The sequence below is a fragment of the Nicotiana sylvestris genome, chromosome 7 (genome assembly GCF_000393655.2).
Source record: "Nicotiana sylvestris chromosome 7, ASM39365v2, whole genome shotgun sequence".
NCBI classification, from domain to species: domain Eukaryota; kingdom Viridiplantae; phylum Streptophyta; class Magnoliopsida; order Solanales; family Solanaceae; genus Nicotiana; species Nicotiana sylvestris.
This window is the reverse complement of record NC_091063.1, coordinates 55,276,633-55,294,283: the sequence shown is the minus strand read 5'-3', so window position 1 is coordinate 55,294,283 and position 17,651 is coordinate 55,276,633. Positions and strand designations below refer to the sequence as shown.

The 17,651-nt window shown below is 38.8% G+C and overlaps 1 protein-coding gene across 1 annotated transcript; it reads left to right on the top strand.

Annotated features, from left to right (window-relative positions):
- The first annotated feature begins 6,672 nt into the window (after nucleotides 1-6,672).
- On the top strand, nucleotides 6,673-8,192 carry LOC138873154 (uncharacterized). The gene is made up of 3 exons (XM_070151595.1): nucleotides 6,673-6,935; nucleotides 7,077-7,319; nucleotides 7,628-8,192. The coding sequence occupies exons 1-3, from the start codon at nucleotides 6,673-6,675 to the stop codon at nucleotides 8,190-8,192; spliced, it is 1,071 nt and encodes a 356-aa protein (XP_070007696.1).
- The last annotated feature ends 9,459 nt before the right edge of the window (nucleotides 8,193-17,651 follow it).

Here is a 17,651-nt window from a genome sequence, read left to right as displayed (position 1 = left end):
CAGAGGAAACAAGAAACTAAAGAATTACATCACTAAAGTAAATCAGGAGTTTGATTATTGGACCAATGAAATTATGTACATCGTGATTGAGAACATTGCAGGGTCACCCTTAATATCAGAGGTCCAAAAGAGATAGTACGACAACCATAGTCTATAACTGCTCTACGATAAAGCCAGTTAGAAAAGTAATAGCCTTATAAGAAATCAGTATGAAGCTCCCACCGGATTGTAGTAATAATAGAACTTCAAGTTGTGATGTGAATCATACCTATGTGTAATGGAAGTTATGAAAGAGATAGAAGATATGATGCAAAATTTTAAGATAATTAAGGTAAAGGTGGACAACGTAAAAGATACTCAAATGCAGAAGGTTGTGAATAGTCCTTACTTTAAGTAGAAGGCTAGAAGTGCAGGGATTCAATATCTAGGAATGATAGCGGTGTTGTCAATGGCATATCTTCCAGTCTATGGTTTCTACATATCGAGAGGTCTAGTTAAGAGAGTAAGGAAGAGTTAGAGACGATTTGATGTCTCGCTTGATGTTCCAGGTATAAGGAAATCTATGGTGCAAGCAAGTTGAAGGAAGGTTGCGAGTAGTATAAATGGATATGTATTGGTCGCAAGCTAAAGTATGGTAGAGTGGCAAGGTTTTAGGAAGACATGAGTAAGGATAAGAAAAGACGAGTGAGAAGGTGATGAGAATGGATAAGTCCTCAGGATTAAGCCCATGAAAACAAGAAGAGCTGATGGTTTCTATAAGTTATAAAAAGTTCATTATAGCCTGAATGAACTCAAAGGAGTCTAAGGCTAGTAGCATTTAGAAGAGATGGAATGCTGCCCTGGTAGCATAATAAGGGTGTAATTGTGATAGATAAAGGATGATGTTTGGACCTTCGCTTGAGCGATGATTTGAAGAGAGAAAAAAGGAATTTCATGAATTGTACAGGATTAAAATGCCCACATAATGTAAATCACAAATGGATGCTATGAAATACGGTTATAGCAGTATAGTATTGCCCCTAGGTGGCTCAGGAAAATCACTTCTAATGTTCCTTGATGCAACGTGAACCCTAGCGGTAGTGTTACATAAAAGGTTAAGTTAGCAGTGGTAGATTACAGATCAATATTGAGGTGAATCAACAATGGATGTATAAAAGTTATAAAGTATGAGGTGAGATTAGGCCGTCATTCTTAAGATGAACAAGTAATGATGATGCATTAAAGGACTTAAATTTATACATATGGGATGAGTAGTGAAAGTAACCTGGATTTCGGTAGCAGAACTCAGTAACAATAAATCAAAGTAAGAGTTTTGGTATATTATGACCTACCTAGATGCAGTAAAATCATACGAATTGATAAGCAGATCTATGAAATAAGATATAGCAATATTCGTAAGTTCAAAAAAAAAAGTACCGAGCAAAGAAATTCAAGTATACCTATAGATGCCCAGAGGGACATCTTGTAAAGCTCTGTATATGCTTACAAAGTGAGGGCTAGAGATTGGCTAAAAGCTAGAGGGAAAAGGAGAGAAGAGTCGCATAGGCGCATTTACAAAGTCAGAGTCGTACAGGCTGCATGACATGAGGTAGAAACAGTTATGAGATTGGAATGATTTTGACCACAAGTCATGGTATGAGAAAGAGGACTAAAGGGGGGAATACCCTAGACTTTGGATTTATTCAAAGAACAGTTGCCTACATGGCTAGAAGAGTATTAAAGTACTCGCAAGAGCTATGAGTTATGAGAATGATGAGTGCATTAGTCAACATTCGAGGACGAATGTTCCAAAGTGGGAAATTATGTTACACCCCATGTTTTCATACGTAAAAATACGCCATAAGTAAATTGATGAAAGCTCGAAAATAAGATATTACATCCCGCATTTTCATACAAGTTTCGTCGTAAGTTAATCGACGTAAGTTCGGGAATGAGATTATTTTGGGATTATAAGTGTTACGTTATTTCAAACAAGTGATATGTAAATTTGTGAAGGTGAGAGGGTAAGCAAATCGAAGAAGATGAGTTTCGTCGAAATTTGACATTTTGGGATAAAATGCGGTCCAAGCTATCGTATTTATATACTAGTACCATACAAGGTACCACATGACCATGATAGTGAAATGTATAAAGTGTGTTAAAAGTGAGTAGCATTTGAAGTAATTTGACATAATTTTTAATTATGTGGATAATTGGTTAATTATAAATTGTTAAGTGGGAGATTAACTTGTAAATTGAATTTTGTGGATAATTAATTATGTGACATTTTGGATAATAATTAAGGGACACTACTTCCACGTGGTATCGTAGAATTATGGCAGCGAATTGCCACCTAATTAGGTGCTTAAGGAGGTGGTGGAAAAACTTTAAAGATATGGACACCTTATCGCATTCTTGTTGGAGAATTATATTAAAAGACCTTTCTTCAAGCCGCAAAATGAAAGGGAGATGTTTTATATCTACTATGTAATGGATGGAGTTCTAGCAAGAAATTCATATGAAATTATCTCGTAATAGCAACAGGAATTGTGATTCTAAAAGAGCACGATACAATCTTTCTCAAGAATATCATATGGATTTTCCCCTACTTCAATCCGTCGTTGCATGTTTTGTCGAAGTTAACGCGTGTTAGAGGAATTTTCAAGAGAATTAACTCAGGTACGTTAAGGCTATCCCTTCTTTCTTTTTGGCATGATCTATACGACACGAGTGAAATGAGTAAATGCACAACTTCCATAAATGACTCTATTCATAGAAATACTAGAGATGCTTATGTTCTTGATTCCCCATGTGTCATATTATTCTATCATCTGTTCATGAGTCTCAAAAATACATAAGTTGGTAAAGTTTATTTCATGATATTAATCAGAGGCATAATGGTCTTATGACTTACCGTGAGATTTTATTAACGTATTTCATATGCATTTCATGCATTTATACATGCACATTAACCCATGACCAGATGGCGTTATATACACGTATTATATATGTGTATATATGCATATGGGATATGGGAAAGGTTATGGCATTATATATGCACCACAACCTGATCAGCTGGTATACGTTGATGATTTTGCCCACAGTGGCTGAGATGATATGACGGGATGCCCTTAGAGGCCTGATAATGTTTTGAAGCATGTACCTATGCACGACATGACATTCATATGCATATGCATGACACTATAATTATTTTATGATTTACAGAGTTATCCAGACTTACAGGTTCAGTCATTTACTCTATATTTCTTCCATGTCTGTTATGTATTTTTTATGTGCCTTACATACTCGGTACATTATTCATACTAATCTTCCTTTTGCCTGGGGATGCTGCGTTTTATGCCTGTATTTCCTGATAGACAGGTGGAGAGTCATCCAAGTAGGCTATTATCTTAGCGAAAGATGTTGGTGTGCTCCATTTGCTCCGAAGTTGCTTGTTTGGTCAGCATGATTTAGACGCATATTGTTTCGTATGGCAGTGCCTTTTCCCGACTTTATGTTAAGTATGTACTATTAGAGTCCTATAGATAGATGTCATGTATATAGATGCTTGTATGGCCTTGCCGGCCTATGTTTTGAGTTTATAAATGATCATGTTGGCCTTATAGGCCCGTGTATCACATGCATAAGTTTTATATCATGTTGGGTTGTCCTATATTGAGTATTCGCCTATGTTTTTTCTGGTTAGCCCATGATGGTCCATTTGGCCCATTTGCCAATAAAAGTACAATAAGAAAGATATGTTATGTTGGTATCTGGTTAAGTAAGGTACAAGGTGCTCGTTGCGGCCCATAGATTTGGGTCGTGATAGATAGTAACCAATTTCAAGGCACTGCTTTCCACGAATAAAGCGTTACAATCGGGATGTCTTTCAAAGAAGAAAGAAGAAGGTGTTATAATGGCGGCCACGGGTCCTAAGTCTCATCTCTCATGCCAAACACCTCCACCTACATATCAAATGCTCTACCTACATACCAACCTTTACCCCCAGATAACAACTACCTGCTACCACCTACCATGCTTATAATACTCAACCCGCATATTACCATTTATCACCACCTGCCCGCCAAAACTACTAAAAACCACGACCAAACTTTGACTGCTGACCACCTAGACAATACACCCAAATTACTGAACCCATAGACCAACTATACGAGAGACTAAAGGCTGCTGGTTATGTCACTCCCATTCATGTCGTTGCTATGGAGAATTCTTCCCAGTGTATTAACCCCAACAAAACATGTGCCTATCATTCAGGCATGAAGGGTCATACCATTAATGAGTGTCGCACATTGAAAGACAAGATTCAGACATTGATTGACATTAAGGTCATATAGGCAAAGAAAGCTACACAAAATGTTCGTAACAATCCTCTCCCAGATTACAGAGGTAAGGGAGTGAATGTGATAGAGACTGATGAGGAGTGGGATCCGAAAGGGTCAATCGGACTCATTCGAGATGGAGATGATCCTAAAACGTCTTTAGTCACCCTCACACCTATTGTGGTACAAACCCAAGCACCATTTGAAGGTGAGGTATCCACACCCTTCACCGTGAAGATAGCTCCCATGCCATCCTACAAGTCTGATGCCATCCTAGGGGACTATGTTGTGGAAGCAAGCAGAAAAGGAAAAAAAATAGAGGAAATAGGTGTAGCATAAGGCATGACTGCAACGTGCGGATTCTATACACCTGAAAACCTGGGAGGAACAAACAAAGAAGCTGCATCCAAGCTGCCTGTTGTTGAGACGGGCACTAATGACCTTTGGAGAAAAGTACAAGCAAGAAAATACTCCGTTTTTGACCATTTGAAAAAATCCCGCTCAGATATCCATCTTCTCACTGCTACAAAACTTTGATACATACAGGAATGCCTTGATGAAAGTGCCGAGTGAAGCTTATGTACCCACTAACATCACTAGTGGGGATATGGCCAATATGGTCGGGTAGGTATTGGAGAGTCACAAAATCACCTTTCATGAGGATGAATTACCACCAGAAGGACTAAGTCACAACAGGGCATGACACATCACGGTGCAATTTGTGAATAAGTTCATCGCCAGGATCCTGATAGATGGGGGTTCAAGTATCAACATATTCCCAATGACTACTCTGAAGAGATTAGGTAAAGGCCTGCACGAGATACATATGGGAAGAATGAACATAAAGGCATTTGATGGATCTCAAAGAGCCACCATCGAAGAAATCAACCTCAGCCTACAGATGGGCCTGACCTAGTTTGATGTCGAGTTCCAAGTGCTAGACATATCTACTACCTATAACCTATTGTTAGGACGACCATGGATACATGCTGCAGGAGTAGTAGCCTCAACCCTGCATCAGGTTGTGAAGTTTGAATGGAATCATCAGGAGGTGATTATTCATGGAGATGGAAGTAACCCCATCTACACTAATCAGACCATTCCAGTTATCGAAAATAGGAAGAAATTGGGTGGAGAAACATACCATCGCATTGAGCAAGTCAATGCAATTGGAAAAGAATGATGGTGGAGGAACAAGATAGAAAGCATACTGCTATGGACAGGGTATGAACCTGGCAAAGGTCTCGGCAAAAACCTTTAAGGAATCACCAAACACGTACAATCGCAGTGTCATGGCACAACTTTTGGGCTCGGATATGAATATACTTGGCAAAAATACCAGGATTGGTCGCCACCATGGCATGGTCCTTATTATCCACTTGAACAACTGGTACCACCTCTGCACCAGACGTTTCATCCAGCTGACATGGTATGGGGATGTAAGGAAGATGAAGCCTTAGCTAGCATGAGGAAGCCGTTTCTAGATTCAGAAGATATGGACTACAATGTAATAGTTGAGGAGGAGGAGGAGGAGGAGGAAGACCTTACCAATCAAACTGTGGAGAAAGGAGTTGTTCTCAAGAACTGGACTATTGCACCATCCCGGTCTCCCCGAGTTCCTGGCATTATTATTACCTATCCCAATAAACCTACGACTGTGACATATAATGGGACAACGCAACATAAGGATAGTGATTCAGAGGATATGGAGGATGATATAATATCTGAGGAAATCATCCGAGAAGTGGAAAACTTTGAAAACAAATCGAAGTCTAATTTGGAGGAAACTGAGGCAGTTAACTTAGGGGATTCCGAAACAATCAAGGAAACACGCATAAGCGTTCACCTATCACTGTCAGAGAAAGAAGAGTACGTTAGATTCCTAAAAGAGTATGAAGATATTTTTGCATGGTCCTACGATGATATGACTAGTTTGAGCACATCCATAGTGGCTCACAAGCTACCCACTAATCCCATGTGTCCACCGGTAAAAAAAAAGCTTAGAAATTTTAAGCCGGACATGAGTTTGAAGATAAAAGATGATGTAACCAAGCAAATAAAAGCCAAGGTTTTTAGAGTGGTCGAATACCCGACTTGGATGGCCAACACTGTGCTAGTTCCGACGAAAGATGGAAAAGTCAGAATATGTGTTGATTACTGAGATCTATATAGAGCAAGTCCCAAAGATGATTTCTTGTTACCAAATATACACATACTGGTTGACAACTGTGCCAAGCAAGAACTCCAATACTTTGTGGATTGCTTCGCAAGGTATCATTAGATCTGGATGGATGAAGATGATGATGAAAAGACGACCTTCATCGCACCATAGGGGATATACTGTTACATAATGATGTCGTTTGGTCTAAAGAACGCTAGAGCCACCTACATAAGAGCCATGATAACCATTTTCCACGACATGATACACAAGGAAATAGAGGTGTACGTGGATGACATTATCATCAATTATAAAAGGAGTTCCGATCACATTGCATACTTGAAGAAATTTTTTGACCGGCTTCGAAAATACAATTTGAAGTTTAATCGTGCAAAGTGTGCCTTTGGAGTCCCTTCTGGAAAGTTGTTAGGATTCATCGTCAGTCGCCGAGGGATTGAGTTAGACCCATCAAAAGTCAAAACAATCTAAGACTTGCCACCTCCAAAGAATAAGAAATATGTGATGAGCTTTTTAGGGCATCTCAATTACATGAGCCGCTTCATAGCACAATCAACCGTGATATGTGAGCCAATCTTCAGGATGCTGAGGAAAGATGCTGCAATAGACTGGAGTGAAGAATGCCAGAAAGCCTTAGATAAAATCAAGGAGTATTTATCTAAACTGCCAATTCTGATCCCACCAGAACCAGGAAGACCTCTGCTGCTTTATTTTTCCGTATTGGACAGAGCTTTTGGTTGCATTCTGGGACAACATGATGAAACGAGAAGAAATGAGCAAGCGATATATTATCTGAGCAAGAAATTCACACTTTATGAAGCCCGGTACTCTTTGCTAGAACGCACCTACTGCGCTTTGACGTGGATAGCTCAGAAGTTGAGGCACTATTTCTGTCCATACACTACATATCTCATATCAAGGATGGATCCCCTAAAATACATCTTTTAGAAACACATGCCTACGGGTAAGTTAGCAAAGTGGAAAATACTGTTGAGCGAGTTTGACATCATCTATGTAATTCAGAAGGCAGTCAAAGTGCAAGCATTAGCAGAACATCTGGCAGAAAATCCTATAGACGGAGAATACAAACAATTGAAAACATATTTTATTGATGAGGAGGTATCGTTTGTAGGAGAAGATATCACCGAGGCATAGATGGTTGGAGAATGTTCTTCAATGGAGCCGCAAACTTCAAAGGAGTAGGTATCGAAGCTGTTTTAGTATCAGAAACCGGACAACACTATTCGGTATCCACAAAACTCAGGTTTCCATGCACCAACATTATGGAAGAATATAAGGCTTGCATCTTAGGACTCAGGTTGGCCATTGACATGAATGTTCAGGAGCTGTTGGTAATTGGAGATTCTGATCTTTTAGTGCACCAAGTTCTAGGAGAATGGGCTACGAAGAACACCAAAATATTTCCATATTTTGTACTGTGTACAAGAGCTGATCAAGAGGTTCACAAAGATAGAATTCCAAGGATTCAAAATGAGTTCGCAGATGCGTTAGCCACTTTGTCTTCCATGATACAACACCCAGACAATAATTTCATTGATCCTATCCAAATAAGAATTCATAAGCAGCCATCTTATTGTGTACATGTTGAAGAAGAGATTGATGGAAATCCATGGTTCCACAATATAAAAAAGTACCAGGAAAAAAGAGAACACCCAGAGACTGTTATCCATACATAGAAGCACACGCTCCGAAGATTATCCAACCATTTCTTTCAAAGCGGGGGAATACTGTATAGAAGGACTCAATACCTAGGATTACTACGGTGTGTCGATTCCAAGGAGGCATCTAAATTGCTCGAGAAAATACATGCTGGAACCTGCGGACTACACATGAATGATTTCACCGTAGCCAAGATGATACTAAGAGCAGGGTATTTTTGGATGACTGTGGAAACAGACTGCATCAAGTATGTTCAGAAGTGTCACCAGTGCCAGATACATGTTGACATAATACGAGTACCACCCAACGAAGTCAATGCAACAAGTTCGCTCTGGCCTTTCTCCGCTTGGGTATAGATGTCATCGGCCCAATCGAACCCGCTTCTTCAAATAGGCATAGGTTCATTCTGGTGGCCATAGACTACTTCACAAAATGGATGGAAGCTACATCTTATAAAGTTGTAACTAAGAAGGTTGTAGCAGATTTTGTTCGGGACCGCATTATTTGTCAATTCGGAGTACCAGAATCAATCATCACTGACAACGCTGCCAATCTCAACAGTGATCTGATGAAGGCCATGTGTGAAACATTCAAGATCAAGCATAAGAACTCCACATCATACAGGCAGCAAATGAATGGAGCCATAGAAGCCGCCAACAAGAACATCAAGAAAGTATTGAGGAAAATAGTAGACAATTACAAACAATGGCACGAGAAGCTTCCATTTGCTTTACTTGGATATCGTACACCAGTTTGCACATCAATTGGGGCAATTCCTCACCTACTGATTTATGGTACTGAAGCGATTATTCCAAATGAAGTAGAAATCCCTTCTCTAAGAATAATATAAGAAGTTAAGCTCAGCGATGCAGAATGGGTACAGAACCGCTATGAACAACTAGCTCTCATTGATGGGAAACGAATGAATGTGGTAAAATGGCAAGAGCTTTAAACAAAAAGGTCAGACTGAGGCAATTCACACCGGGGCAATTAGTGCTAAAGTGAATCTTTCCACATCAGGATGAAGACAAGGGGAAGTTCTTACCCAATTGGAAAGGTCCCTACATGGTTCATCGAGTACAAATAGGAGGAGCACTTATACTTGCAGAAATAGATGGAGAGATTTGGCCAAAACCTATCAATTCATACGCAGTCCGGAGATACTATATTTAAGACTGTTTGCATTTTTTCCATTTAATTTTACTGAACTATGCTTGATCTGATTCCCATTTAAGAGGGAATACGTATGCATCCCTGTAGGTTCGGTCACATCTTAATAAAATCTTCATTTTCCCATGATTAGAAACTGGGGCAAGATCGCAAGTTCACCCGACTTGTCACGTATAGATCAACCAAGGAACGTGTTGTCAGAAGTATGCACTTAAACCGGGGAAGAATTTGAGGAGGACCCTCAAAATTCTAAAGCAAGGCGGTTGCAATGTCTATGAAATGCGTCACAGTCACCGGTTCATCTAAATTATTTGATCTCACACACTATAATATATTTCAGACAACTATATTTCTACAAATAATTTGTCACATGCTTACATGTTTTTTGAAAATTTTATTTCTATGACAGCCAGATATTACCCAAGGTGACCCAAGCAGGACCTCAAGACAGGAGTAAAGGCGAATAAAGGAGTCAAGAGCACGAACCAACCCCCCCCCCCCCCCGCAAAACTCACGATTTTTCTTTAAATGTAGGCACAATAAACACAACAGGAATATTCGCAAATATATGCACGGAGAAAAATCAGTGTCTTCATAACGACAAGGTTGCCAAACGCAACATATCAAGCTAAGAAATACTTTACTCTCTCACAACTATTTTTTACTTTTCTCGCATACGGCTAAACATTGCCTTCCCTTGTATGAGACTAAGCATTGTATCCATTTCTTGCCTATATCTAAGCATTGCCTTTCCTTGCTTGAGACTAAGCATTGTCTCCATTCTTACATGAGGCTAAGCATTGCCTCCATAATTGCATAAGGCTAAGCACTACCTTTTCTTGCATGAGACTAAGCATTGTCTCCATTTTTTGCATGAGGATAAGCACTGCCTCCGTTATTGTATAAGGCTAAGCACTACCTTTCCTTACATCAGACCAAAAATTGTCTCCATTTCTTGCATGAGGCTAAGCATTACCTCCGTAATGGCATAAGTCTCAGCACTGCCTTTCCTTGCATGAGACTAAGCATTGTCTCCATTTCTTGTCTGAAGCCAAGCATTGCCTCCATAATTGCATAAGGCCAAACATCTGCCTTTTCTTTGCATGAGACTAAGCAACGTCTCCCTTTCCTTACGTGAGACTAAGCATTGTCTCTATTTCTTACATAAGGCTAAGCACTGCCTTTTCTTTGCATGAGACTAAGCACTGTCTCCCCTTCTTTGCATAAGACTAAACACTGTCCCCTCTACACTACGTAATTCCAAGCACCGTCCCCTTATTCGCATAGGGCTAAGCACTACCCTCATCTCATACAAGACTAAGCCTTGTCTTGTCTCGTCCTCGCATATGACTAAGCATCATATCTTTGCATTTCATAGGCTGAAATATCACCATTTTGTCCAAAGGCATCATAGCCTGAAGGCACCATCCTCATAACCAGAAGACATCATTCCATGGCTTGAGGATCTCTCTAAACTGCACATCATTATTCAAATGCATCATAGTCCAAAGGCATCATCATCATGGAAATCATCCTCATGGCCCGAGGACACCATTTCATGGCCTGCGAATCCCTTACCATACTCTTCATGTCCCAAGACGTCATGGTCTAAGGACATCATCCTCATCGTCCGAAGACAACTTTCATGGTCCAAAGGGAATTTGTATCATGTTTAAATTTTTGCAATAACCCATATATATTCATGTGCACCGTGTTTTAAGTTTTGTAGGTAATTAAGAAGGTAACCATTCTACAAATAGGAGCAATCTTTGCTCCGGTTTCCGTTCATAACATTCACATCATTTGGCTACTTCAAACGTAACTGACTAATTGATTACTTTTCCTACGTCCGTTTGAATATCCACCTCATACACCCATAATGTTTCAAATCCGCATTCATGACTCCACATAAATTCATCTGTCACTTACGATAATACCCTACCCAAAAGAACCTTTTGAAACATATGACAATTGTTATAACAACTCCGTTAGTTCGTTCGCCGTTGGATCCTGAACTACAGACGACCTGATTCCCATAACACCAAGGATACATAGGCAACTTAGGAACCAAGGTTCGACCCCTAATTTTTTTTAAAATCACATAATTCATCATTTTTTTACCCGACAAATCTTTCATCATTCCCGGGTTAAGAGGGGCAGCTGTTGATACCCAATTTTGCCCTCATATTTTTTCAAATAGTATATATATTCAAAATGTTAGTTTGCATTATTATTTAATTTACAAAAATTATACATTTATTTTCCATAATTTTCCGCAATTTTTAGAGCTTTAAAATCAATTTTCTTGCATTTAAATTACTTAAATATTTATTAATTATCCCTTTAAATTATGCATGATGACTTAATCATCCAAATTCATTATTTATACCTACATACATGTTTTAAAATATGTTTACTTTATTTTATATAATTAAATTTATATTTCTAAGCTATTTACATAATTTTGCAGTGATAACATATTATACACATAATTTGTATTCATTATATTATTTACACTAAAATATCCTTTCATATATTTTGTAATATTAAGCTATTATTTTTTAAGTATTTTACTGCATAAATAATATTTTTATCATTTATTAATCATTTTTCTAATTTATTTTTTGATAAATTTCATGTATTTAAATTATAGCCCATTTAAAGACAATTTCGAACCACATTAGTGGCCCAAATACCCAAAAAATCCCTGGCTCAACATTCCAGCCCAAACCAAATGACTTCTTAATCTCAACCCGGTCGCGACCAACTCCCCTCGCTCGAATTTTAATCTTGGCTGTTGATCTCTCAAGATCAACGACCCATAAATACCCTACCCCTTTTAACTACCCAACCCCAAACCCTAATCCCCACTCCCCTGAGACAGCTGCCTCTATATTCTCTCAACTCTCCCCCCTCTCTCTAAAAAAACCCTAGCATCCACCCTTTCCAATCCCTCTCCTAATCCCGTTGATAATAGGATTCCACAATTATTTGGTTACCATATCTATGTTTCTACAATACTGGTCACACGTTTATGGCATTACTTAGGTACTTGCCCGATTTTGCCAAGTAACCTCTCTATATCGGATTGGAATCGACCTCAACCTTGGAGATTTGAATGACATCTCATCCATATACATGAAGAGAGGCCTGATTCTTCATGCTAATTGGCAGATTTCTGAGTATCGAACCCTAATTAGGGTTTGGAGTTTGATTTCTTTCCTTTTTGTTTACCTTACTGATTACATGTGATATTCTTTCCTTTTTTGTGTTTGCCTAATGATTTTCCTTGTTTGTTCGTTTAAATCTGCTACTATATAAACCCATCCCCAATTTCCCCTTTAGGGACCGAACTTTCACTTCTATTGAACTCACTATATTTTCCCTCACTCGTTCACTCCCTCTAAAATACTTGGGTCTTTGGCCGGCTAAAATCCAAGGCCATAATATTATCAACCTCCTCCGGTGCAAGCATTGTTCGGAGCCCTTTCGAGGCTCTTGTGAACTCTGAAGCATCAGGGATCTGGGTTCTTGCTACCAATATTCTAAACTCCTTATTCTTTTGCTCGTTTAACTTCTCTACTGGTTAGTGTCCTTGACTCTTGAAATGTTAACTATTTTTATTCTGTTTATCTATATGTGTTCTAGGTGTTAGTGACGTTTAAATTCTTTAAGCATGATTTAGTTTCTTTGTTATTTATGAATCCCTGATACTGTACTGCCATGATATTGCTCTATAAATTCCATTTTTTTTGTTAGTTGAACTCATTAGGTTTCAACACATGTGAGATGCTCTCATTATAAGGATGAATTGCAGCTCTTCTTAGTTTTTTTTAGACTAATGTGTGTTCTCTACTATATCCTGCACTTCTATGTTGGTATTCTAGACTTTGTGAAGTTCTTCTTGTCCAATAATATAAACCTCTGAGGCTATATTGATTAACCGAAGCATATTTCTATTCAAGCTCTATTGCATATTTGGTTTAGGATGAATTCTACGATAAAATTGCTATGTTAGTTCTCCCTGCTGTCTAGGCAATTAGGTGCAAATGGTAATGCTTGCTTGTCTCATTCCTCTTTAAGTGCTTCATGATCTCATAAGTTAGGACACTGTTGAGGTTTATAGTATGCTATTGCTATTACTGTTGCCATGATGCTTGTGGTTACCTTCATATGGAACTATATATCTCTCAGACAATAACTACTTAGAATAAGACTCACTTGTTTAAAATCTATCTTTGACCTATGTTGGTTAATGTCTTGATTGCTGGGAATTAGTATGTGTGTGTTTGTCCTGTAAACTTGCCTTCCTCAACCTTCTTAATGTGTTCAGCATGCTACACCCTCTCCTCTGTTGAATAATTACTCAATCATGAAACTATGTTGTTAGTTTTTTATGTCAAACTCATCATGTTTAAGAGCTCTACTGATTCTTCTAGTTTTCATGTTCAAAACCCTTTTTGTTTCTAAAATGCAAGTTCCAATATGCCTCATGTGAGTCCTGTCACTATGTTTATGATTCTGTATCTATGTCCTAGTGAGAACTGCTGTTAGTAGGATTCAGAGTTGTTTAATTTAGTTGTTATGTGTAGTTTGTTAATTTGTGTGGTTAAGTTGTTCGTTAGCAATTTTTGGGTAAAAAGGTCTTACCTTTGGGCCTAGTATGGATCCTTGTGTGCGTTTGAGTTGAGTAACTGATATACTCTGAGGTTTGGGGTGTATTTGGATCTGGTTTTGCTGTACGCATGAAGAACGAGCCTACTGAAGGCCCAGGCTCTACTAGTTATAGTCTTCTAGGCATGCTATGTGTACTGGACCTGTAATATTTTAATATGTAAAATTCGCACTTATATTCGTTAATTCTAGGTCTGTAATTTTGTAAACTGAACAGATGGGGGAATTAGTAAAAGGGATAGGGTATTCTGATTCTCACATAAATGGGTAGAAAGCATGCCTGTAGGATCTACTAGCTTCGGTGGCTACTTTATTTAATGTGGTTTATACACTAGTAGAAATCATGCCTATAGGGAATCACACACTCCACTCAACTTATCTAATACATGTATACTATCCAAAGTATGTTAGTTTAAGTAAATGTTGTACCTGTTTCCATGTCTACTACTGTGCGCTATTAGGCAGCATGTCTATAGAAATCGACGCCTGCAATTACTTGTTTAATTATTAGACAGCATGCCTATAGGATATAATAATACATGCCTTTTCTAAAGTTCATATAGATACCATGACTATAGGATTTAACTAATTAATTAGCTGCTTTTGTTGCTTTCATTATACTGCCCTACCTAGATGACATGCCTATAGGGGATAAAGTATTATAAAATCAAGTTAGAATTCCGACTGTTAAAAATCATGCTTATAAGATACTCTCACTCGCCTATAACGCCTGTCTATAAAATCAACGCTGTTAATTCTGAATTTTTAAAACAGCTATACTGCCTCATTTGCAAATAATTAGAGATCATGTCTATATGATTTGCGATACCTATAATCTGCAACTTCCTTAGTCTAAAGCTGCAGTACTACTTATACCCTATTGGAAATCATAATTATAGAAACCATGCTTATAGGACTTAATGGCTCTAATGCATCTTAACTCTGAAACTGTATGCTACCTAATTTGCTCGTGTACATTCGCTGTTTATATGTGGAGGCTTACTTTGGCTTTTAATTGTCTTTATATGAAGTCCTATTTATTTTGAATGTCGCCTAATTTTATTATTTTGAGCAGCCTAAGTAAGTATAGAACCACCCAAATAGAGGTCCATAGCTTCCTGGACCATAGGCATGGGACGGGTAGTGCACACATAGGGTACGATTTAGAATTGAATTAGAGGACCTTTAAGTAAACAACTTTAACATAGTAACTGAGTAGCAGGAGATGATAGTCTGTGCTCGTTAAATAATATGAGCAACACCCTACCTTCTGGGAGTTGCAAAGTATTATTTATGTTGCATGGGGTGATCCTTCAGGCTAAAAAACTTAGGACTCCTCTTTTTTCCTTGTTATCTACACTTAGTCGTTTAACATAAACTTATTTAGTTATATCATTTGTAGTTATGAAGATTTGTACCAATTCCAATGTGTTATAATAAAACCCTTTGACTTTTATATTTCTTCGTTATATGATCACTTAGCCTAATGACATAATCCACATAGTGTTAAGTTCGGCTGAGACTCACAGTTGTGGACCTCGAAGAGTGCCTTACACATTTTCTTTGAGGTAATTTGGGCCCTTACCCGATCTTTGGTGGCGTTGACTAATCAAACAGAGCTATTTTCAAAAAGGGTGCCCTAGACCTTAAAAAATCGTTAGGTGGTAGCTCTTCTCTTTTAATGCTTATCCTCCATTTAAAAGAGTTGTCACAAGTCGAAACCCGCTTTCGTGAGAAAAAAAGGTGCAACCATCACCCTGCCTACCAACCAAAGACATGTTGACCGATATGATGACATCTACATTGATATGGTACCCCGGTCATGATGGAAGCAACTAAATTTGCCCGTAGGACTGGGAGATTGTTTTCATTCTGGCTTGGATCTATTCGACTGCAGACAAAGGTCTGCCACCCTTTTGCTTCAAAGTTGAGGGTGCTCCGCTGAATAGGAACCCCTGCTATGATCAATTGTGGTGGTGGTCCTGGAGCTACCAAAATCTCATCTAGCCATGGGCGAGCTGCATCACTCGTTTGAAACTTCTCCAAATATTGTACCGACTCCACATCCTCGAGCCCCAGATATGCGTTCAGGGAGGTTTGATCAATTCTAACTTTTAAGTTCCTCACTTTAGTCACCTTAGTCCCATTCTTGATGTGCGCCACACTGGCGTAGAATTCCCGGACTATGTGCTCATTGGAATCCACCACAGTTTGAGTGAAGCATGTCCACCCTTTTCTCTCCATGTATTGTCTTGCCACATTCGGGTTGTACCTATCCAAGTCTTTCAATTCAAATTGCTGCTCAAGAGTGAGCAACATCTGAGGCCACCACTCTCGGAACTTGTTGAACGCAGCTAAGCTCACAAATTTGTCTTCACAAACTTCTTTCTTCTTCGACCTCTCAAGGCCGACAATTCTGGTATCACCCCCTCGACCATTGTTTGGAATATCATCATCAGCAGTAGTGGATGGTGCATCAAGGGTATGTGTAAAAGAGGGCTCTAAACCCTAATTGTCATCTTTCAAACCCTCAGAAGTACTATTTGAGGAAGAGGGCTCATCTCGGAGCTGATATCTCCCCTGAAGTTGATGTGGCTTTGATTGAGCATCAGGCAGCTCTTCCACAGAGTTGCCCTATGAGGCTTACCTAGATGGGACATAAGAACTAGACTCAGCAGGCACTAGAGCTCTCTCGGTTGTTGTCTTTTTGCCTATAACTCTTTGCACGGAGATCGGTAAGGTACCCCTGCCTTGGCCTTGGGAGGGTTTACCCATCCCTTTGGATGTATCACCTCGTCCCCGAGATCTAATCATTGTCTGCAATACATAGCAATAGGAATCAATTATAGTTAAAGTTCAAAGTATCAGACAGTGTAGACAAAATAGTATGCAGGATGGGGAAGTGCGGTCCATACATTTTTGAGTGCGGCCGCAGATGGGTTTGTATGGACCACACAATTTGAAAGTGCGGCTGCATTGGCGATTTTGTTGTCCGCACAATTTTTAGTGCAACTGCACAATAGGAATGCAGCCCGCCCAATTTTGAGTGTGGCCGCACAATTATCACTTCAAATGTGCAACTCTCTGACACTAGAGAAAGCCATGATATACGAGCCGCACAATTCTTCTGCGATCACGGTTCAATTTCTTTAGAATGCACAATTTCAAGTGTGGTCCACACAATTCAAAATCAATCGACAGTAAACTTAGGGTTTCTAATTTTGTACAAAAATTCGACATGGTACTAGAAATTTAGACATGATACACAGTTTACCCATCCCCAAATAGCAAATAGGAAATACCCACACAAATTTAAGCTCACATGATGATGAATTTGACATTAGGTCTAAAGATAACTAAACTAATTATGAACAAAATTAAGAAAATAAAAAAAATTCAAAGATGAATTGAACATACCAGTAATGTAGTGATGTTAAGGAAGAATCAAAGATGATGAATGAGTTTTAGATGCATGAATCAGTTGAGTGTGCGGTGTTTGCCTTTGTGTTAATTTTCAGAATTTGTAAAGTTTCAACAGTAGTGAGAAGGCCACTGTTTATAATTAACGTGATTTTCCAAAGGAGCAAGAGACGAGTGCGACCGCATAATTTTATGTGTGGTCCGCACTGTGT